This window comes from Cynocephalus volans, chromosome 2, assembly GCF_027409185.1.
Source record: "Cynocephalus volans isolate mCynVol1 chromosome 2, mCynVol1.pri, whole genome shotgun sequence".
Taxonomy (NCBI): Eukaryota; Metazoa; Chordata; class Mammalia; order Dermoptera; family Cynocephalidae; genus Cynocephalus; species Cynocephalus volans.
In genome coordinates, this window is record NC_084461.1 from 104,453,375 (window position 1) to 104,476,305 (window position 22,931).

At 36.3% G+C, this 22,931-nt stretch overlaps 1 protein-coding gene across 5 annotated transcripts in view; it reads left to right on the plus strand.

Annotated features, from left to right (window-relative positions):
* The first annotated feature begins 4,742 nt into the window (after window positions 1-4,742).
* Window positions 4,743-22,931, plus strand: part of DMXL1 (Dmx like 1) — a 149,905-nt gene continuing 131,716 nt past the window's right edge. For all 5 annotated transcript variants that reach the window (XM_063088204.1, XM_063088200.1, XM_063088201.1 and 2 more), the window contains exons 1-2: window positions 4,743-5,259; window positions 20,366-20,491. In XM_063088204.1, the coding sequence (XP_062944274.1) occupies window positions 5,173-5,259; window positions 20,366-20,491 (213 nt within the window). In that variant the 5' untranslated portion in view covers window positions 4,743-5,172. The remainder of the gene's footprint in view (window positions 5,260-20,365; window positions 20,492-22,931) is intronic.

Here is a 22,931-nt window from a genome sequence, read left to right on the forward strand (position 1 = left end):
TATTATCCCCACTTTATAGAGAAGGAAAGTGAACACAAAGAGATGAAGTAACCTATCCCAGTAAGTGGTTTGGCCAAGAGTTCAAAGCCAGGCACTCTACCTCAAGAGCTCATACAAACAGGCTGAAGGAATTTAAAAAGTAATAGATGCACAGAGTTGTAGAAATGGAGTGCCAAGCAAACTGTTGTTGATAATCAAGTAAAACTTCCAAATTTTACATATAAAGAAAATTAAAGTCAACAGACAGGGAAGATTGATTAGCTCAGTTGGTTAGAGCATGATGCCGATAACACCAAGGTCCTGTGTTCGATCCCTATACAAGGCAAGCAAAAAAAAAAAAAAAAAAAAATTAACAGACCATTCCAAGGTCACACAACTAGCTAATGTGAGAATCTGGAATTGATCTCAGATTTCCTAACTACTAGGTCGCTTACTTTCTTTTACTCTGCTACACTGAATGTCCTTCAAAACCAAAACCTGGGCAGAACAGAATGAGTAAACACGTTAAACTATGGGCCAGCTACAGAATTTATGTGGCACCCACACAAGTACAAGAAAGAATCCTAATTTAGGGTGTAAACTATAAAATTTACTTAAAGCCACTTTACGTAAAATTTGAAATAATCATTAAAAGGCAAATTAAACTGTAGGTAAGTTAGGACTCGATAATACAGGGATCTGAACCGGCCAGCGACCAATAAATAAATAAATAAATAAATAAATAAAATAAAAATAAAATAGGCTTTTAAAAAAAGGCAAATTAACTTTTATCCTACATCTTTATGAAGAGACTGGGATAAATAATGGAATTCATTTTCATCTTTCAAGTAAAAAAAGGGAGATGACTAATATTGTTGGAGCGAGCAGACTGAAGCCATGTTGGGACCTAAAGCTGCCTGGGCTGCGGAGGTAGGGAGGATTTTAAAAAGGACAGTTTTTGTCCCTGTTTGCAGATGACATGATCCTATATATCGAACAGCCTAATACCTCTACAAAAAAACTGCTGGAATTGATAAATGATTTCAGCACAGTAGCAGGATACAAAATCAACACACAAAAATCAGTAGCATTTCTTTTCTCCAATAGTGAACATGCAGAAGGAGAAATCAAGAAAGTCTGCCCATTTACAATAGCCACCAAAAAAATAAAATACTTAGGAACTGAGTTAACCAAGGAGGTGAAAAATCTCTATAATGAGAACTACAAACCACTGCTGAGAGAAATTAGAGAGGATACAAGAAGATGGAAAGATATCCCATGCTCTTGGATTGGAAGAATCAACATAGTGAAAATGTCCATACTACCCAAAGTGATATACAAATTCAATGCAATCCCCATCAAAATTCCAAAGACATTTTTCTCAGAAATGGAAAAAACTATTCAGACATTTATATGGAACAATAAAAGACCACGCATAGCTAAAGCAATGCTGAGCAAAAAAAATAAAGCTGGAGGCATAACACTACCTGACTTTAAGCTATACTACAAAGCTATAACAACCAAAACAGTATGGTACTGGCATAAAAACAGACACACTGATCAATGGAATAGAATAGAGAATCCAGAAATCAACCCACACACTTACTGCCATCTGATCTTTGACAAAGGCACCAAGCCTATTCACTGGGGAAGGGACTGCCTCTTCAGCAAATGGTGCTGGGATAACTGGATATCCATATGCAGGAGAATGAAACTAGATCCATACCTCTCACCGTATACTAAAATCAACTCAAAATGGATTAAGGATTTAAATATACACCCTGAAACAATAAAACTTCTTAAAGAAAACATAGGAGAAACACTTCAGGAAATAGGACTGGGCACAGACTTCATGAATACGACCCCAAAAGCATGGGCAACCAAAGGAAAAATAAACAAATGGGATTATATCAAACTAAAAAGCTTCTGCACAGCAAAAGAAACAATTAAAAGAGTTAAAAGACAACCAACAGAGTGGGAGAAAATATTTGCAAAATATACATCTGACAAAGGATTAATATCCAGAATATATAAGGAACTCAAACAACTTTACAAGAAGAAAACAAGCAACCCAATTAAAAAATGGGCAAAAGAGCTAAGTAGGCATTTCTCTAAGGAAGATATACGAATGGCCAACAGACATATGAAAAAATGCTCAACATCACTCAGCATCCGGGAAATGCAAATCAAAACCACACTGAGATACCATCTAACCCCAGTTAGGATGGCTAAAATCCATAAGACTCTGAACGATAAATGCTGGCGAGGCTGCAGAGAAAAAGGAACTCTCATACATTGTTGGTGGGACTGCAAAATGGTGCAGCCTCTATGGAAAATGGTATGGAGGTTCCTCAAACAATTGCAGATAGATCTACCATACGACCCAGGTATCCCACTGTTGGGAATATACCCAGAGGAATGGAAATCATCAAGTCGAAGGTATACCTGTTCCCCAATGTTTATCGCAGCACTCTTTACAATAGCCAAGAGTTGGAACCAGCCCAAATGCCCATCATCAGATGAGTGGATACGGAAAATGTGGTACATCTACACAATGGAATACTACTCAGCTATAAAAAGGAATGAAATACTGCCATTTGCAACAACATGGATGGACCTTGAGAGAATTATATTAAGTGAAACAAGTCAGGCACAGAAAGAGAAATACCACATGTTCTCACTTATTGGTGGGAGCTAAAAATTAATATATAAATTCACACACACACACACACACACACACACACACACAAAACCGGGGGGGGGGGGAAGAAGATATAACAACCACAATTATTTGAAGTTGATACACAAGCAAACAGAAAGGACATTGTTGTGGGGGAGGGGGGAGGGAGAAGGGAGGGAGGTCTTGGTGATGGGGAGCAATAATCAGCTACAATGTATATCGACAAAATAAAATAAAAAATATATATATATATATAAAATAATAATAAAATAAAATAAAATTTTATTTATTATTAGCATATTCAAAAAAAAATAAATAAAATAAAAAAAATAAAAAGGACAGTTTTTTTCTCTCCACTTTTTCTTCCCATCTCCTGACTTTCTTATCTCACTCACTAAGTAAGAAAACAAGGCTGAGAAACTAATTAGTACTTTGCAAAGCTAACAGTTCTTTCTTTGAGACTTGTAGAGTTTTGAGAAATGATTAAGGCCAAACGACTGAAGCTGACTTTGGGCACAAGGCAAGTACACCCGTGCAAATCAAAATCTTGCAGGGTCCTGAGATAACAGCGAAGATGAGAACAGAAACCAGATGAGGCCTTGGCGAGACCCTGTACCTGACCCACAGAAACCGACCCCTTATAACTCACATCTCCTTCTCTCCTGTTTTTCACCTCCCACATTCCATTTCCTCAAACTTACCTTTAAAAACCCCTCAGTAAATGTAAATCTTTGAGATGGGACAGCCTTCCATCTCCTTCAGCTGAGTACAGCTGCTTCTCTAACATCAACCACTTGACTTCTGAGGTTTTTTTTCTTTCCTTCTCAAGGTAGCGGGCAGCCAGACCTGAGTCCGGTAACAATATGATCTTTTATTGCAAGACAAAGTAAATGTACATTGCAAAAAATCTAAGAAAAGCAAAAGGAAACAAAGTTATTAGTACTCCTTCCACCCAAGTATTAGTTTAAAGTCTTTTTACTGCAACAAAAATATATTTTAAGAAATCAACTTAGTAACTTTATGCTGTGGCTGGCAGGTAAGAGGAACCAAACCCATGACCTTGTTTTTTTTAAGGCTGTGTTCTAACCAACTTAGCTAACCGGCCAGCCCAATTTAGCAATCTAAAAACAAAGTACTCTTTTAAGTGGAGAGTTCCTATTTACATTTATTCATTTAACATTTCCTGAACATCTAAATTGAGACTGGCACTGTGCTAAGACATTTGGGATACTGAGAGGAACAGGACACAATCTGTCCCTAAAAGCTTACAGTATGTGAGAATCACATATAAGCAGATGTTTGTCAATTATAATACAAAACTTGTGTCAAAATACAAGAGTTCAATCTCAGTTGGTAGCTAACACTGTTCATTTCGGAAATTCTTAGGTTATCTTCCAAAACAAACGTTCTACGCAGGTCTGGTGTAGTATTATTATCAGCACTATGGTATTTCAAAACATATGTTAAGGTAAATTTAGGTGTAAAAAATATCACTCTAGTATTTGTCAAGTGTTTATGCCTTTCAAAGTCATCCTGGTAAGCGAGCTGGAAATGTGCTGTAGTATCCATTCTGCTAACACACACGTTTCAAGGGTCACGCTCACTTAGATATTCTTTGGCCGCCTAGGGGAGCAGTGAATGTTGGGACTTGTAGTCCTACCAGGACCGAGGAAACTGCAATTCCATTTATATGCACTTCTTCCCTTTAAACTTTCTGGCCCAACAATTAGATGAAACACTAACCTAGATAATAAACCGCATCTCATTTTAGGTTCATTATGCTTCTGCTAAGTTCACGATGTTTAACCTCAAACGGACTGCGTTCTGCTTCACAAACCTCAAAGAGATTGGTCTGTCCTCAGTTGTGGGCGGAGTCCTAGGTGGACCGAAGCTCGGGATTGGCCAGTTTCTCACTAGAACTGGCGTTTTTATATCCACTTGCTGATATGTATACTGTGGTGAAAAAGTGAGTCCTTTAACATAGTACTCGTCTGCGCCGAAAGAAATCTCGCGATATTTCGGTCGTAGGGGCCCGGAGACGCGTAGCGAGCCGCGGAGCATAGTGGGGGTGGCGGGCACGGAGTCTGGAAGGGTCAGGTCAGGCGGGGAGGGCGAGCGAGTGGTGCGTGAGCCACTTGGGCTCGGTCAGGGCGGGCTGCCTGGGGCCCCGAGGAAGTGTTTAGACAGCACGGCCCTTCTGGCTGGTGTGTCGGCCCAGGGTCGTTGCGGGTCAGGGGACCCAGAGCTTCATCTGGGCTCGCGCGAGCAGTGACAGGTGCGCGGAGGAGCGCGGCGCTCCTTCTGCTCGCCGGCCCGCCCCCTCCGGGCCTCGCCCGCCCGGGATCGGGATGAGCCGCGGGCCCCTGCTGAGTAGCTCCGGCTCCTGGCGCCTATCGCTGCCGCGGTCGCGGCCGAAGAGCGGCCTCCGCCCTTAAGGGAAGGAGAGAGGAAAGCGGCCTCTGACCCCTGGCATGAGCTGGATGCGGCGTCCGTTGCAGGACTGAGGCTCCGACATGAACTTGCACCAGGTGCTGACTGGGGCTGTGAACCCCGGCGACAACTGCTTCTCCGTGGGCAGCGTCGGCGACCAGCGCTTCACGGTGAGTGAGGGAAGGTCTTGGCGTCGCCCATGGCACGTCCGCTTCCCTGAGCCAGCCAGGCTCGGCCTAGAATGAAGGGCCCAGGCCGGGAGCGCCTCGGCGCCCCCACGGGGTCCGGGTCACCTAGGGCCGGGCGGACCTGGCCTTCGAGAACGAAGGAGGCAAAACATTTCAGCCATTGAGGTACTGTATGGAACCTGAACTCGTAAGGGAGAATGTTTTGTAGGATTTTTAAAGTTTTTAGTCTGACTTCTTTGGGCTTGAGCGGTTTGCCAAAGTCGTTTATCCAAAAATCTTTGTTGAGTAACGAGGGGTGGGGAGGGGGCTTTTTATTAACCCACTTCATAGGCTCAAATTGTCAACTTTAGAAATAGCTGGGATTGGTTTTATTTTTTATCCCAATTACTAAGGCCAAATATCTTTGTAGTTAAAAAGAGTGGGTGTCATAAAACAATTACTGATTGATTGCTGTCATCAACTGAGTAAAAATTTAGTGAAAACATTGCTTTTCATTTACTTTTCTTCAAATTCACTGAAGAATAACTTTGGAAAGAAAAAAGTGCTCGTCGTAAATAACTCACTCCTACCACCCTTTGAATTCTGTATGTAGCAGTCTAGGAATCCTTTAAAATTTATTACTTTAGATTGTTCTAATTAATTACTAGAAGTTGCATTCCTGTTTTTCAGTATAACTCCTTTTTGCTATGGAGTGGCAATTCCAGGTTAAGGTTTACTGAAAGTGACTTCTTTTTATTGGTCTTCCCCAGATATTGGAAGAAAGAGGGCCCCCAACTCTGGCTATTTATCAGTATAGTGGCATTTTCTGCTTTCACTATAGTTTTTATAATTATTTCAAACTATAAGTCAGTATTGCACACGATACACTTTATCTAAACATATTTATAAGCACTATTGTTTAACCAACTGAGCTAACTAACCATCTAGCCTAAACATGTTTATAATGCTGATAATTTTTGCTACCACTACTGTAAATGTCTTTTTAGTTGTGATTAAAAGTAAAACTTAATTTTGTATAAGTAAAACAAAGCATGCAGCTTGACACAAGCCCCTTATTTAGGAGTCTTAAATGTCTAATCTTATTGTCTATATTTGACTTTTTTGTGGTTTGCGTAGGTCAGAATAAATACTACTCAACATTTAACATGGTGTAGGCATTTAATGCCTGAATTGTACTTTTACAGTTTTGCCAACTAAGCTCTTTGCTTTCATATGGAGACTTTTCCTCCCCTGTAGAATGACTCATACACACCTTAGTTTGCACTTGACACTAGTAGTTGTTGAGATTCTAATTCTAACTGTTTACCTAGTCTGAATACTCAGTAGAACGGTAAGCTCTGTGGGTCTCAGTGAGCAGCTGTAGTCTCTCTTCAGGTGGGCATTGCTGTCTGCTCTTGCTACTTAAAGGAGGGGAAAAAAAAACCCCAGCATCCATAGTAGGTTTTTCTAGTGGGAGATTGTAGGACAGTAATGTTGTGTTCTCTGCCACCTCCTAAAGTTACACGAGTGCTTTCTCCAATGTAAATTCTAAGAACATTTTCTAAGAAGGCATTCTGAATCTGTGTAAGCAGTGGTATGAACTTCAAAGCAAATACAATATGATGGCCTATTTATACACCTGGGTGCTTCTCTTTGTAAAACCTTGATGAATACCTCCATGTTATTTTTAAGGAGAGGTCAGTTAATGTGCCAAATATTATAGGGTCATCCTATACTATCATGTAGCTTGTTGGAGTTCTGCTGAATTTTAAAGTCCCATTTCCATAGAGCAGATTTTAATCATCTCCCCCCGCAAGCTTACTGAAAGTTTCTCCCAGATCTTTGGAAGCATTCCACTAAATAAGCTGAAAGTATGTATTTTTTGGTTTAATATGAAGAGATTGCAGCTCTCATTAATTTTGGTGATACTTTAAGGATTGAGAGTCATGCTTTTCCTTTGCAGCCAATCCATTCCTGACTCTTATCATGAAGTTGGTAGTTCTGTTACAAACTAAGTTTCTTGCCCTCAGTTTCCTGGATATTTACATATACCTTAAATTTACCTCTCTTGAATTTGCCCTTTTTTCTTCTTTCATGTTAAAAAGCAGAACCTATTGTTTACTCCTTGAGTTTTGTTTTTAACCTCTTTTAACTTTTCTTTGATAGGAAGATAGAGGTGGTATGTGAAGACTAAAAAATTTCCTCTCAGTTGCAATTTTACTTGAGGTAGGGACATGAGCTCTTCCTTTTCAGTCCCTCTTGAAGACTTCTTTTATTCCTGCGGTTACTTTATGCCTTCTCTTAAGGTAGTTCTGTGTTTGTAATTCCCCCCTTTGCATGTTTGCAGGTAACTCACCATTCTTGCTTTGAAAGATTAAAAGATATGCGATCCTGTTTTCTGCATAAAGTATGACAGGTTTTAAATTGAAATGAAATTGAATGTCAGTTCTCATGTTTTCTAGATTTTAAAATATGCAATTACTGATACAGGTTAGTATGTCTAAGTATTATTATTTTTTACTGCTTAATTGGCATCAAACTATTTTGACTGTGCTCTTAGCAAGAAGGCTTCTAGTAGGCAGCGACCATGTCTCTTATACTTTCAAAGCACTTTATTTGCACTTATATTATTAACTGGACTTGCCTTATATGTGTGTGTCTTTCACGGCTTCATTGTGAACACCTAGAATAGTGATTGAGAGAGTAGTGACACCTTAAAGTAGAGTCATTCCTGGATTCGATTCCCAGGATAGTCCCTTATAATTAGTTGTTTATCTATGGGCAAATTCTTTTACACTTCTTTGAATTTCTTTTCCATAAAATGAGACTAAAATAGTACCTACTTACAGGGTTGTTACTCAGAAAAGTGCTAAGCTTTTAAGTTCATGGATTAGTTAATGTAAAACCCTTAAAAATGTCAGCTATTATAAAATTATGTTCATTCTAAAAAGTGCTTGATAAATACTGGTTGAATTGATTAATAATGGATAAAGAAGGCTTACTGCAATATAATTAGTAATTGCTGTATTTTAAAATAGCCTTAATAATTTAGATTTGAGTCCAAATAAAATATTTCTCTTAAAGTTTCTTTAAGTTTTTTCAGTCAGTAGTTATACATTTTATTATCAACATCAGGTGAGCAATTAGGGGAGACTTCAGGTATGAAAGCAAAAATTATTTACTGGACTTCCTTATTTACTGGAATGCTTCCTTCACTTCTAACTTTTTCCTTGTTAATTTACTATTGATTTTAGAGTGAAAGTATGTGAGCAATCTGGTCTTGATCTGTTGATGATTTTTGTTTTTGGAATACAAAATATTTTGTTTTAAAAGATGATAAGTTAAAAAGAGGCACGGTTAATTAGAATTTAAATTTCCTGGTACTTTTGTGCATTCTGATGGCATAATGTATGATAGATTTTCTTTTTTCATTTTGTAGTTTATGCATACGTAGTGCTGTAAGTGTGCTTTGAACAAAATTAAAAAGGGAGGTAATTTCCAAGAGACAGAAAGATTGTGCTAGGCTGGTTAGTTAAGTTGGTTAGAGCGCAGCCTTATAACACCAAGGTCATGGGTTCAGATTCCCTGACCAGCCAGCTGCCAAAAAAGAAAGGGAATAGAAAGATTGTGCTAATATCTCCTGTTTTTGGTTTGAAATTTAAATACCTTAGCTGTAGGAAGGAAAGCAAATATGTTATAGCTCCAGGCTCCCTTTAGTATTTGGCAACTCAGTATTCCTTGCTAAGGAGACCCAGATTAGAAGTCAGAAAACTGTTGCTGTGTGGGTGTTGGTAGAGAAATGGGGGCTTCCTCAACTTTCTGTGATAATAAGCATCCTTTAGTTTAACTGTGTGTGTGATTTTTTTTTTAAACTCTATTTTATTTTTTTGGCCGCCTGCACAGTGATTTAAGTCCTTTTCCTTGGTGTTATCAGCACATTGCACTACCAATTGAGCTAACCAGCCAGCCCTTAACTCTGTTTTGTTCACTTTAGTGAAGACTTTATTAGTGGCAGTGTGGTTACTATATTGAGAGGATGGGAAGGGGTTTTTTTTTTGAAGAGGGGGCATATGAGTCTTTGTGGGTGGGGAGAGTACAGAAGAGGAAAGTTTCTGCTGTTCACATCTGGAGAGAGAGAAAGATGATTGCAGTGCTTGCTTATAATGCCATTACAAGCATTAAATTGAACTTTAAAAATTTGGGGCTATTTTAAAATATAATGTTTTATAATATTAAAGTACCTCTATGGTCATTGAAATAATACTAGTTCTCAGTATTATGTTTTTTAAAAGAAAATAAGCATTAGTTACAACATAACAAACCTAAGTCACTTAACCAGGACATATACCAGAAAGAAATTCTTAGGGATAGTTACTTGGTATGATTGGTTAAAACAAAAAGTTTGGTGAAAAGGGTATCTAAGTGTCTTACAGAAATCACAGATTTTCCAAATTAGAATACCGACATCTACATACTTAGATATTTTTTGAAATTTAGAATATTCAAGAAGATTCTCTGTCAAAATTTAAAGTTAAATATTATGTTTTGATTATATGCTTGATAGAATACTTGTGTCTTCCTTTGCATCCCATTTAGTCTCAAAGTTAGCAAACTTAGTGTTATATGTGCCTAATAGAAGGATTTTTTTCATTTATTGATTTAATTTTTATTGTTTAGTAGTAGATTGTTTTCTCTCTCTCTCTTTTTTTTTTTTAAAGATGACCCTTGACTTGGTGTTGTCAGCACCACGCTCTCCCAAGTGAGCTAACCAGCCATCCCTATATAGGGATCTGAACCGATGTACTTGGTGTTATCAGCCCCAAGTGAGCCATGGGCCAGACCTAGATTGTTCTGATCACAGATTTTTGACAGAAGCAGCTGGTTTACCAATTGTATTATGCATATTACATGACAGTTGATTTGATAAGCCAGTGCTATTTTATTATTTTGATAACCTTTCACATTATAGTCAGGGCACCTTAACTTTTTGTGAATAATTTATTTTAGAAAAATCTGTAAAACAGGAACTAGACAAGGATGCCCACTCTCACCACTCCTATTCAACATAGTGTTGGAAGTACTAGCCAGAGCAATCAGCGAAGAGAAGGAAATAAATGGCATACAAATTGGAAAGGATGAAGTCAAGCTGTCCCTGTTTGCAGATGATATAATCCTATATATTGAACAGCCTAAAGCCTCCATAAAAAAACTCCTAGAGTTGATAAATGATTTCAGCAAAGTTGCAGGATACAAAATCAACACACAAAAATCAGTAGCATTTCTATACTCCAATAGTGAACATGCAGAAAAAGAAATGAAAGCTAGCCCATTTACAATAGCAAACAAACAAACAAAAAAAATACTTAGGAATAAAGCTGACAAAGGATGTGAAAAATCTCTATGAAGAGAACTATAAACCAGTGTGGAGAGAAATTAAACAGGACACAAGAAGATGGAAAGATATCCCTTGCTCTTGGATTGGAAGAATTAATATTGTGAAAATGTCCATAATTACCCAAAGTGATCTACAGATTCAATGCAATCCCCATCAAAATTTCAATGACAGTTTTCTCTGAGATGGAAAAAGCTATCCAGACATTTATATGGAACAACAAAAGATCATGCATAGCCAAAGCAATCCTGAGCAAAAAAAATAAAGCTGGAGGCCTAACACTACCTGACTTTAAACTGTATTACAAAGCTATAATAACCAAAATAGCATGGTGCTGGCATAAAAATAGACATACAGATCAACGGAATAGAACAGAGAACCCAGAAATCAGTCCATATGCCTACAGCCATTTGATCTTTGACAAAGGCAGCAAGTCTACATACTGGGGAAGAGACTGCCTTTTCAATAAGTGGTACTGGGAAAATTGGATACTCCTGTAGAAGAATGAAACTAGACCTGTACCTTTCACCATATACCAAAATCAACTCAAAATGGGTTAAAGAATTAAATATACATCCTGAAACAGTAAAACTCCTTAAAGAAAACAGGAGAAACACTCCCGGAAGTAGGAGTGGGTACAGACTTCATGAATAGGACCCAAAAAACACAGGCAACTATAGGAAAAATAAACAAATGGGATTATATCAAACTAAAAAGCTTCTGCACAGCAAAAGAAAGAAACAACAGAGTAAAAAGACCACCAATGGAGTGGGAAAAAATACTTGCAAAATATACATCTGACAAAGGATTAATATCCGGAATATATAAGGAACTCAAACAACTTTACAGCAAAAAAAAAAAAAAACCAAATAACCCAATTAAAAAATGGGCAAAGGAGCTGAATAGGCATTTCTCAAAGGAAGATGTATGAATGGCCAACAGACACATGAAAAAATGCTCAACCTCACTCAGCATCCAGGAAATGCAAATCAAGACCACTTTGATATACCATCTTACCCCTGTTAGGATGGCTAACACCCAACAGACTGAGAAGGATAAGTGCTGGAGAGGTTGTGCAGAAAAAGGAACTCTCATTCACTGTTGGTGGGACTGCAAAATGGTGCAGCCTTTATAGAAAATGGTATGGAGGTTCCTCAAACAATTATAGATAGATCTACCATATGACCCAGCTATTCCACTGTTGGGAATATACCCAGAGGAATGGAAATCATCATGCCAAAGGGATACCTGTACTCCCATGTTTATCACAGTTCTATTTACAATAGCCAAGAGTTGGAACCAGCCCTAATGTCCATCATCCTATGAGTGGATAAGGAAGCTGTAGTATATCTACCCAATGGAATACTACTCTGCTATAAAAAAGAATGAAATACTACTATTCACAACAACATGGATGGACTTAGAGAAAATTATATTAAGTGAAAAAGTCAGGCACAGAAAGAGAAATACCACATGTTCTCACTTATTTGTGGGAGCTAAAAATAAATAAACATAAAAACAAATAAAGGGTTGGGGGGCGAGAAGACAGAATAACCACAAAAATTCCTTGAACTATTTAAGTCAAGTGAACAGATATGCCTTGTGTGGGGGTGGGGGTGGAGAGGAACAGGTAAAGGGGCATGAAAATCAAGTACAATGTATATTGAAAAGTAAAATTAAAAAAACAAATTAGTTTTATATTTTCATTTGGAAGTATTATAGATTGTATTATATTATAGGTTTTTATTTAAAATCAGGTAGGTGGATTATTTTTACTTAAGAATTTTTTGGTAGGTGAATTATTTTAAAATAATAACCAGCCCATTTTAAATTAAAGGCTATTTTCTCTGTTTTATTAGCGTACGTCCATGCTTATCACCTGATCAGGTGGTATAAGCTTGAGGTTAAACTAATTTTAATAACCTATGAGTACTATCTAAATTATTTCTATTTCATGCCCTTTTTGGATGATATACAGTTTGTATTATCTGTATTGATCTGTTCCTTTATTAGCATAGACTTAATATAAATTTATAGACTCCAAAATGCAAAAGAAAAAAAGGCTAAAGAAAAGCATGGCACTGTTTTTACTCTTTGTTTTTATTTTAACAAACTTTCTAGAAGTAGGGAGAACATAGAAACTGGAGATTTGATATGTCCTTTTCTTTTGGAAATACTATCCACTTTGTGGACCTGGAACTTGAATTACTTTTCCAGCAATTGACTCCTCTGTTCTTAGCACAGATTTGTGAGGTATTTAGAACAAGGAGTTCATATCATGTTGCATATGAAGATAGCTATATGGAAATCAGATCTTGAGCCTCTGAGCCTTATTAGCTGTTGTTCAGCATAGTTATTGTTACACATTTTAATTTTATAATTTGGATAATTTGGCATAAGTTAATTTTAGCAACACTTTGTTGCCAATGTCCTTTTAACTCTCTTGACCCTTTTTTTTTGCACCATTCTGACCAAATCCCACACACTTGATCAGTCCTATGTTCTTGTTTCTACATTCCTGGCTCTTGAACAGTACTAGACAGTGTAAATAAAACAGTGTGGAAAATAAAGTCATGCTTGCTAACTTCGGATGGGACCTCAAAGCTTCCCAGGAATCCTCCCACCCATTTGCTCATTTTTCCTTTCTCTCATCTTTTGAAACCTTGTGCCCCTGATATTCTCTTATTTATATAAACTTGCCACCTGGAATCCATCAGATAGTAACTTCCTTATTTTCAACTACAAGCTGAAAAATCCAGTTATATCAGCGTCCATTCTTCTCTCTTCCTGATATCATAAAAATGGTGTTCCCCTGCCCATCCAGGTTAATCCCTCTTCTTGTGCTCTGGATCTTATCAGGCTGTCTCTGGGTCCTCAGTCCTTCAGTTATCTCCACTCTTTTCTCTCCAGAAGTTCTAATACATAGAACTCGCATCTTAAAAAACAACCTGCCAGAAAACCCTTCTCTGACCCAGCATCACTCTTTATCTCTGACTTCACAGCTATAGTCCTTGAGTTGTCTATAATTGTCACTAATTTTATGTTCCGTTCACTTCTTAACTCTCTTACATTCTGGCAGCTTTTTCGTCCTCTTAGTTACAAGCAACCACAGTGATGCTAACTTGAATCAACAGGTCTCCATAACTTGCTTTCTCTTGACATTTGTCATGTTGATCATTCTCTCCTCTTTCTTTGGCTTAGTTATACCATACTCTTTTTTTTTTTTTTTTGCTTCTCTCATTACTCATTCTTAGTATTCTTTGCAAGGTATCTTTCTTGTCTGCCACTTAAATGTTGGTGATCGTTAGGCCTTGGTCCTCTTGTTTCATTCTTTATGCACTTCCCTGATATATTGTCTGTCATGGTGAGATCCCTGTCTTGACTTTCAAACTGATGAATCTGAATACCTCATGTATTGTTCCACTTGAAGGTGCCACAAATAATGAAATTCAACATTTTCTAGACTCAATCAGTTTCTCTACTTTGGTGCCCCCTCCACCTCCACCCCCCATTTGTCCTTTGAGTCCACCTGTGTTAATTATCTCTGTGAATGTTCACACCATGTAGCTATTTTTCTAAGCCAGAGGCTTGGAGGTATCCTTAACTCAACTTCCTCTCTCATTTTTCTTATACAGTCAGTCAAGCCCAGTAGATTCTATCTCCAAAATAATTTTCAGACATCTCCACTTGTCTTTATCTCTACTGCCCTTACACTGTTGAAATGGCCTTTTAACCTGTGTCCCTGTACTTAATCATGCTTATCTCCAACGTAAGCAATACTGCCAAAGGGATTATTTTAAAAGGCAAATTAGGATAAAGTATGAATGCTTTCAAGGCATTTTAGTGTACTTTTCTAGTCTCTTGTCACTTTTCCTCCTCCCTGCAGTAGCTGCCTTCCTAAACTTCAGCTATCCCTGACTTCTTTCCACTTATACAGTAGAAAATGCTTTCTCTTACTTCCAAGCCTTTACACATCCTCTCAAGCAACTTTTCAACTCTGCCTCCCTATGCTAAAATGATCTAAACCTGGCTCTTTCCTCTTCTTTAAAGCCTTGAGTTAGACTCAATCAGATGAGGTGCTCCTCCTATTTGTTGACATAGCCTATCTTGTAACTTCTTGTTTACTTGTCACCCACTAGACTATTGTCTCTGGGGCAGTGACATCTTTTCTGTCACTGCATTTCAAGCAGCTGGCAAGGTAGAACCTAGTAAATACATGAAGACAAAAGGGACAAAGAAAACCTGTGCTGGAGGCAGAAGAGCTGCTCTAAGGACTAAGCAAGGCCTGAACAGCTTCTTTGGGCTGCCCACCCCCCTTTCCCACACTCCCAGTTTAGGATCCTCAAAAAGTCAAATCTAGGTGATTTCTTGGAAGTTCCTAGGGTAGGGAAGTGTGATTTTAGCTTTCCATTTACTTCCCACAGAAATGGCACTCTTCAAATTATTAATTATTTCATTCACCTAACATTTACTGATTCTGTACATGTGGGAGTCATCGTTTATTGGTAGCTATAATTTCTTTTACCTGAGTCAGAACCTTTTTAAAATTGAAAAATAATGTTTGGTTCAAAAACTGGTTGAGAACATAACTTTGACTCAAGCATCTTCACACTTTAGTCTCTACTACTAATTGACAGGTGTATATAATTGGCTTCTGGTTGAGCTCTATTTTTTATAGGAGGAATAAGAACCCAAAGTATTGGATGCATGAAGCATAGATGAGTACATAGTTAATTTGAAGAAGATAAAGAACTACAGAAATGAAGATTTGAGGACCATCTTAGACCTTAATCAATTTTATCCGGAGATGTCCTTGTTTATTTTTAACTTTTAACTAAATGGGGATAAATTGAGTCTGTGCGTGAAGTTTTTGTTCTTATGTATATTCAAAGGTAGTTATTGCCCATAAATTATGAAAGATTTAACAAAAATATTTCTTTAGAAATAAACATTGAGTTTTTACTACATTTGGGGTCCTACTGTATACAGTGTGGGAAAGTCATGAATAAGCAGGATTTTTGATCTTTGGGAGTTTACAGTTTACCAGTTGTTTGTATTGGTTGCTGACTGTTACAAACATTTATTTCCCACAGGAAACTTTCTTGAAATATCATTTTTTTAATAACAATTTTATTGGGATATACTTGTAATTCACATACCATAAGGTTCACCCTTTTAAAGTGTACATCTCAGTGGTTTTAGTGTATTCACAGTCATGCATTCATTACCACAATCTAATTCCAGAATATTTTCCTTATCCAGAAAGGAAATCCCATATTCATTAGCAGTCACTCTCTATTCGCCCCTCCCCCCAGCCACTGACAACTACTATCTTTCTTACAACCACTTATCTTGCTTACTTATCTTATTTACAACCCACTGTCCTATTGTCTCTGTGGATTTGTCTGTTCTGGACATTTCATATAAATGAAACGATGTAATAGTGGTCTTTTGTATCTGACTTACTTCACTTGCATAATGTTTTTATGGTTCATCCATGTTGTAGCGTATATCAGTACTTCATTACTTTTTATGGCTGAATAATATTCCGTTGTACGGATATACCATATTTTGTTTGTTCACTTTCAGTTGATGGACATTCGAGTTGTTTCTCTTTTGTGGCCATTATGAATAATGCTGATATGAGCATTTGTGTACTAGTTTTTGTGTGGACATGTTTATAATTCTCTTGGCTATATACCTAAGAGTGGAATTGCTGTGACATATAACTCCATTTTTAACTTTTTGAGGAACTACCAAACTGTTTTCCACAGCAGTTGCACAATTTTACATTCTCACCAGCAATATACGAGGGTTTTAATTACTCCATGTGTTTGATAACACTTATTTTCCTTTTTTTAAAAAAATTATCCTCGGAGATGTGAAGTGGTGTCATTGTGGTTTTGATTTGCATTTCCTTAATGAATAACGGTGTTGAGGAACAGTGTACTGTTAATCATAGGTTTAAATAAAATAGTAAAGAAAGGGTCATCTGATTTTTTTCTTCAAAGTTTGGCAAGTTATTTTCTAAATGCATTTCATTTTGTAGTACCTATTAAAAATCTGTGTAATTGGTTCCAACCTGTTTGTTTAATAAATTAATGAAAGTTTATTTAACATGGCAAGTAATATCTACTTACTTGTGATAATGAACAATAATGATTATGTCAGAAAACATCCCAGGACTCAGTAATTAGAGGTAAACTACGAAGAATAAGCACATAAGGAATCTTAAGGATTTTCTGTTAGTTTTTGATACAAAATATAATAAGTCAACTGAAAAGAATATGTTAATACTCTCTGTTATACTGTCAGCTGTTTTTTTAATCTGTTTTGTGGCTTCTTAATAGTTACAAAGGCCCCTCTGTCTGTACTATCCTATTTCTCCTGTAAGGTGAAGCCAAAGGGGGACTAGAGCTAGGAACTTAATGACATGGAGTTTTTGTGTTTAGCTGTGTAACAAAGCAAATATTTATTTTGCCTTATCTGTTTTATGTTGTTCAATCTGTTAAATAGTTGAAAATTGCCTTTTTAAGTATGATTCACATTTAATGCCTTGCTTTTAGCATTAAGTACAGAGGTATAGCTGGAAAGAAATTTAATGATGTTTCGGTAGCCCCTTATGAAACCTTTATACTGTTACATTTTAAGTAAGGTGGCTTTTTTTTTTCCCCTAACTTATTTGGATGATATTTTAAAACTTGATGCACAACTGTACTTTCCACTTTAGGAAAAGGAGAGCTATGAACATTAAGATAATAAAAATAATAAGTATGACTTTGATTTTGAGAGACTTCTCTTAAGTTTTTACTGAAGAAGAGCATACTTCCATTAAAGGGTGCAAATCATAAGGTATATCTTCACTGAATTTTCACAATGTGAACCTCCTGTGAAGTGATCACCAGATAAATAGAATATTACAGCACCCGAAGAGCACCCTTTTATGTACCCTCCCAAGCAGTATCTCTGGGTGTAACCACTATCCTGATTTCTGTCACCCAAGACTAATTTTGTTGTTTTTTGATACTGATTAAATGGAATCAAAATATGTATAGTTTTGTGTCTTGATTTTGTTAGTTTAGCATTGTGAGATTCATCCATGTTCTGCACATTTTTAATTGATATGTAGTAGTGATTCTCAAAGAGTAGTCTAGGGGCAAGACACTTTTGGGGGTCTGGAACCAATCCCCTGAGGATACGGGAGGATGACTATATTTAATTACATAATCAAATAAACCATAAAATTAAAAATTCTATGGTCAAAGAAACCAGGGTCTTTTTTATAAGCCCTCCGCATAATGTCAGCTCGTGAGGTGTGGATTACAGTTGGTTTTATATATATATATAATATATATATATATGTTATATATATATATAATATATATATATATGTTATATATATATATATAACATATATATATATGTTATATATATATATATATATTTTTTTTTTTTTTGCTATCTAGTAGTTTGTTGCCATTAATTGGAAGAAAGTGAGGACTGAATGAGGGGGAAAAATATGTATATCCTCAATATTACCTCAGTTTTTTACATTCCGTGTGAAGATCAATAATTTCATTTGATTTAAAGCTTACCAGAACAAGAGAGAGACAGCTTTGCAACTTCTAGTACTGTTGCTGAGAAAAAGTCAAATGACGGGCAGTGATAGTATAATTCAGCAGCAGCAAAAGGACAGGGTAATTCAGAACTGGATAAGTCTTTGAATGATGAAGCATTAATTGTGTTGAGCTGGTGTCTTCCCCTCAATAAAACTGTTTATTTGAGGATAACTTTGCATTTCTCAACTCTACAAATGTAATACTTATATTAAACAGTTATTTGTGAGATACTTCAGGATTAATATGGAATTGATGTGGAAAAATTTTAAATCATGTTTGACAAAAATATTTGCATTATTAGGTAGGTAATTTCAGGTATAATGAAAGAAAGGTGAAGTTATGAAGACATGGGTTTTAATTCCAGTTAATGGAAACCAATATGATATTTTGGGAAATAGTGACAATCACTATTTCATAAAAATTTAATAATATTGAGGAGAAAATCAGTTCCTAAGATATTTAAGTATTAGGAAAGAAAACTTCTCTTAAGATAAATTTGTTTTTAGAATTTATTCTTGCTAATAGACTTGTGACAAGCCTTATGATCCTATTGTGGATATATATATAAGAGAGCAGACCGTCATGAGATTTGTTATATTTTGTTTTGTTTAACTGAGCCAATTTTTTCCAATATGTGATACTAGTGGAACCATACTTGATTATTCCTAACTCCTTTTAGGAATAATTTCAGGCAAGTATGAACATGTTTTTAACGTGTTTGATAGCTTATAGAGAGCCATTTTGGCTTTGGTGGGAATTTAGATAAAGTATATGTGAAGTATGATTTTTTTATATTAGATTATATATGCATGTGCAAAAGTGATGAGAAAGTAAAGAATTACTAAAACTGTAAGAACTCAGGATGGAAAATAGTTTGTGGTAGATGTTTTATTATTAACGTGTTATAACATGTGAATCTTAGGACAACCATGTGCCCTCTTATGGAAGAAACTCCTGTGATCAAAGTGGCAGAGAAAAGGACACAGAAAGAGAATTCTGGTTGGAAGAGTTCTGCTAATTTTTGTAAAATTTAAAAAGAGGTATAAAATGCTTGCCAATAAGCCTTGAACTCTGTACCTTTTTATTTGTTTGACTATGGTGGCTGTTTTTTGTGAAATTATATACTTCATTTATTCCATAGGTATTTATAAAGCACTAGCTATGTTCTAAACCCTTCTTTTAGAGTTGGTTGGAGGCTAAAGCAGAGAATGAGATAAACTGCCTTCTTGGAATTTAACATATAGATATGGAAATGGACAATAAACAAGACATTTACAAATCGTGATATATGCTATGAAAAAACAGTAATATGATGGAAAGTAATGGGAGAGAGAATGGTTGGAAACTGAGACCAGAATGTTGAAAAGAAGATAGCTAGACAAAAACCAGAGAGGGAAAAGGCAAATAAACCACCATGAGATGGAAAAGGGGCCAGAGAGAAGGGCAGTATAGGGACAGGAGCCAATTAGGGAAGGAAAGAAGGAAAGAGTAGAGTAGATGGGTTTGTAGAAGGACAATCATTTAGAGTATTGACTATGGTAAGGAGTTGAGATTTTATTCTAAGTGCAGTGGGAAACTATTGACGTGATTTAGGCAGGGAAAATTACTTGGTACAATGAACATTTTTAAAAGGTCACCCTTTGGCTGGCCAGTTAAGTTAGTTGGTTAGAGTGTGGTGCTTATAACACCAAGGTCCAAAGTTTGATCACTGTCTGGGCCAGCTGTCAAAAAAACAGAAGTGAAATAAAAGGTCACTCTTGTCTTTGTGTGGAAGTGAATTAGAGGGAGGCAAGAATGGAAGCAGTTCGACTATTAACACTAGTACAGAAGAGAAATGACGGGGGCTTAGACAAGGGCAGTAGCATTTAGTGGAGATGCAAGAAATGGACAGAGTTGGTATATGTTTTGCAGATAGGACTGACAGAATTTGCTGATGGGCTGTATATGGAAAGCAAGGGAAATAATTCCGGGTATAGGTTTTTAAAGAAAATGTTTAAAATTGGTCTGTTAGCCACCAAAAAAAAAAAAAAATTAATGCAATGCTAGTTTTCTATATGATGTTTTCTTGACACCTTGTCATTTTATTTTATTTTTTTAGGCTTATGCATCTGGATGCGACATTGTAATACTAGGAAGTGATTTTGAAAGATTACAGATAATCCCAGGAGCTAAACATGGAAATATTCAAGTGGGATGTGTAGACTGTTCAATGCAACAAGGCAAGGTTTGTAATCTTGTGGGAAAATGCAAAAAATTTTTAATACGGTTTTTGTCAGGATAATCTTTGAAGTATATATTTCCTTTTGAAATAGAGACTTGCTTTGTTTCAAGGACAATGTAGCTACAAATTTCTCTGGCTCTTTAAATGCATTTTAGGGAGTGTCGAAAGTTATGTTCTTATTCAATTTTGAAATATGGCATAATCCTCTATATCAGTTGAGAAAGATATTTGTCTATGAGAAAAATGAAAAATGTTATCTGGACTTCTATTTGCATATGAAAAACCTCGAAAGTAAAATAGCAGCAACAAAAACAAAAGAAACAAGGTATACAATTCTAGATGAGGTTAAATATAGTTCTATGTAGTACCAGAATGGGAGAGTCATACTTAGTAGGTAGCATAGTATGTAGCTTAAATTAGCACTATATAGGCATAGATGGTCGGGCCTATGAAAAATTGTAGTCAGACTAGGCTGAACTTTGCAAATTGATTTTTTTTTTTGCTAGATATTTAAATATTTACTATGTGATTACATTAGAATATTTTGTGTGAGGCATCAAAATGGTCATATAAGAGTCCATGGACACAATCTTTTTCTTTTTTAAAAATTCTACATCTCTTTTCTGATAAGCCTGCCAGCATGAAAAATTACTGCTTGGGACTTTAGTTTAAAGACACTCTGGGGGTTGGAGTTGGCTGGTTAGCTTCCTTGGGAGAGCATGGTGCTGTTAACACCAGGGTCAAGGGTTTGGATCCCCTTACCAGCTTGCTGCCAAGACAAACAAACAAAAGATACTCATTGTAAAAGGAGTTTTGATTGTTGCAGTCGTTATCTTTTAGTTGGACTACTATTTTGTTACTTCTATGTCCTGTCCCTTTAACAGAGTTACTCTCTTTCTCTCAGTTCTCTCTCAATCTCTCTCTCTCCCTCTCTTCCTCTCTCTTCCTCCTTCCCTCCCTCCCTCCCTCCCTCTCTCCCTGTCATTTAGGCTTTTTTTTTTACTTCTCACTATACTACAAAAATGATCTTTATAATGGAATGCTAAAAATCCTTGAGACTGTTTTTTTCATTCATGCTTGTTTGATCTCCTAGCTCTGTAGTTCTGTAATTTTCATTTTAGTATAAAACTTTCTTATACCATTCAGACTCACATGTAACTGGTTAATGTTGGAAATCTAATTTAATAATTTCTAATGAGAGCTATATTTTTGTGATAGACTTTGTGACAGTCCATGTTAGAATAAAGAAGTCATTTAGTTTCATAATCATTCTAATAAAAGGCACATTTCCTTTGTTTATGGATATCAGTATTATCAAAAGTTTCCTTAAATTATCAGGAAGAAAATCTGCAAGTTCTGGTACCTGGGGATTTCTGACTGTTTGCCTTTAAGAATGAAATGCTACTGGACACCATAGGCACCAGTATTTTATCATTATCATTTTTTCTTTATACTACTGTCACATTAATTTTCCTGAGAAAATTCATCTGCATTTATATTGTTATTTATTATTTTTTCTTTTTTTTTATCTTGTTATTTGTCAGCTTCAGAATATTGTTTGCTTCCCATTTCCTTGGAAAAGTTCAAATTGTTCACTTTGGATTGAGGCCTTGTACAACCTGGCTCAAACCTGCCTTTTTAGTCTCATGTCCATTATTCTGCTATAAGGAATACTTTCTTCTAGCCAGGATGGTGATCAGTCACCTCGAAACACATACATTGCCTCTTTTAATCTTTACACTTGTGTTTATACTATGCTCGATTTCTAAAATTGAAAACTTAAGCCTTTTGAAATCCCACACATATCTAAAAGTTCAGAATTAAACACTTCCTCCAAAATCAACTCAGTGCAGGTGATTTCTACATCCTAAATACTCAGAATACTTAAACTAGCCATTGGAAGTTATCCCCCCATATATGTTTATATCCTCATTTCTTACCCCCATGTTACTAGATAATATGTTCTTTGTTTTTAATCCCTGATTTGTTCATTTTATCTATCTGTGTATCTGATTTCTGATATTTTGATGTTTTTCAGATAGGACTTCCTCAAACTATAGAAGTAGCTACTTTATAAGACAGAGCCAGGAAATGTTGATTTAAAGAGTAAATTTAAAGATAATTATATTAATTCCTTTTCCATTGTTTATAATAGAATACCTGAAATTGGGTCATTTATGAAAAAACAAAATTTATTTCTTACAGTTTGGAGGCTAGGAAGTCCATGGTCCAGGGAATGCATCTGTTGAGGGTGCACCTTTTCTTGGTGGAGCCTCTCTGCAGAGTCCTGTGGCAATGCAGGATGTCAGACAGCGAGGGTGGATCAAGAGTGAATTTCCACATGCCTTCTTCCTCTTCTTAAGCCCCCAGTCTACTTCCTGATAACCCATTAACTCATAAGTCCATGAATGTATTAATCCATTTATGAGTACATACTTCTCAT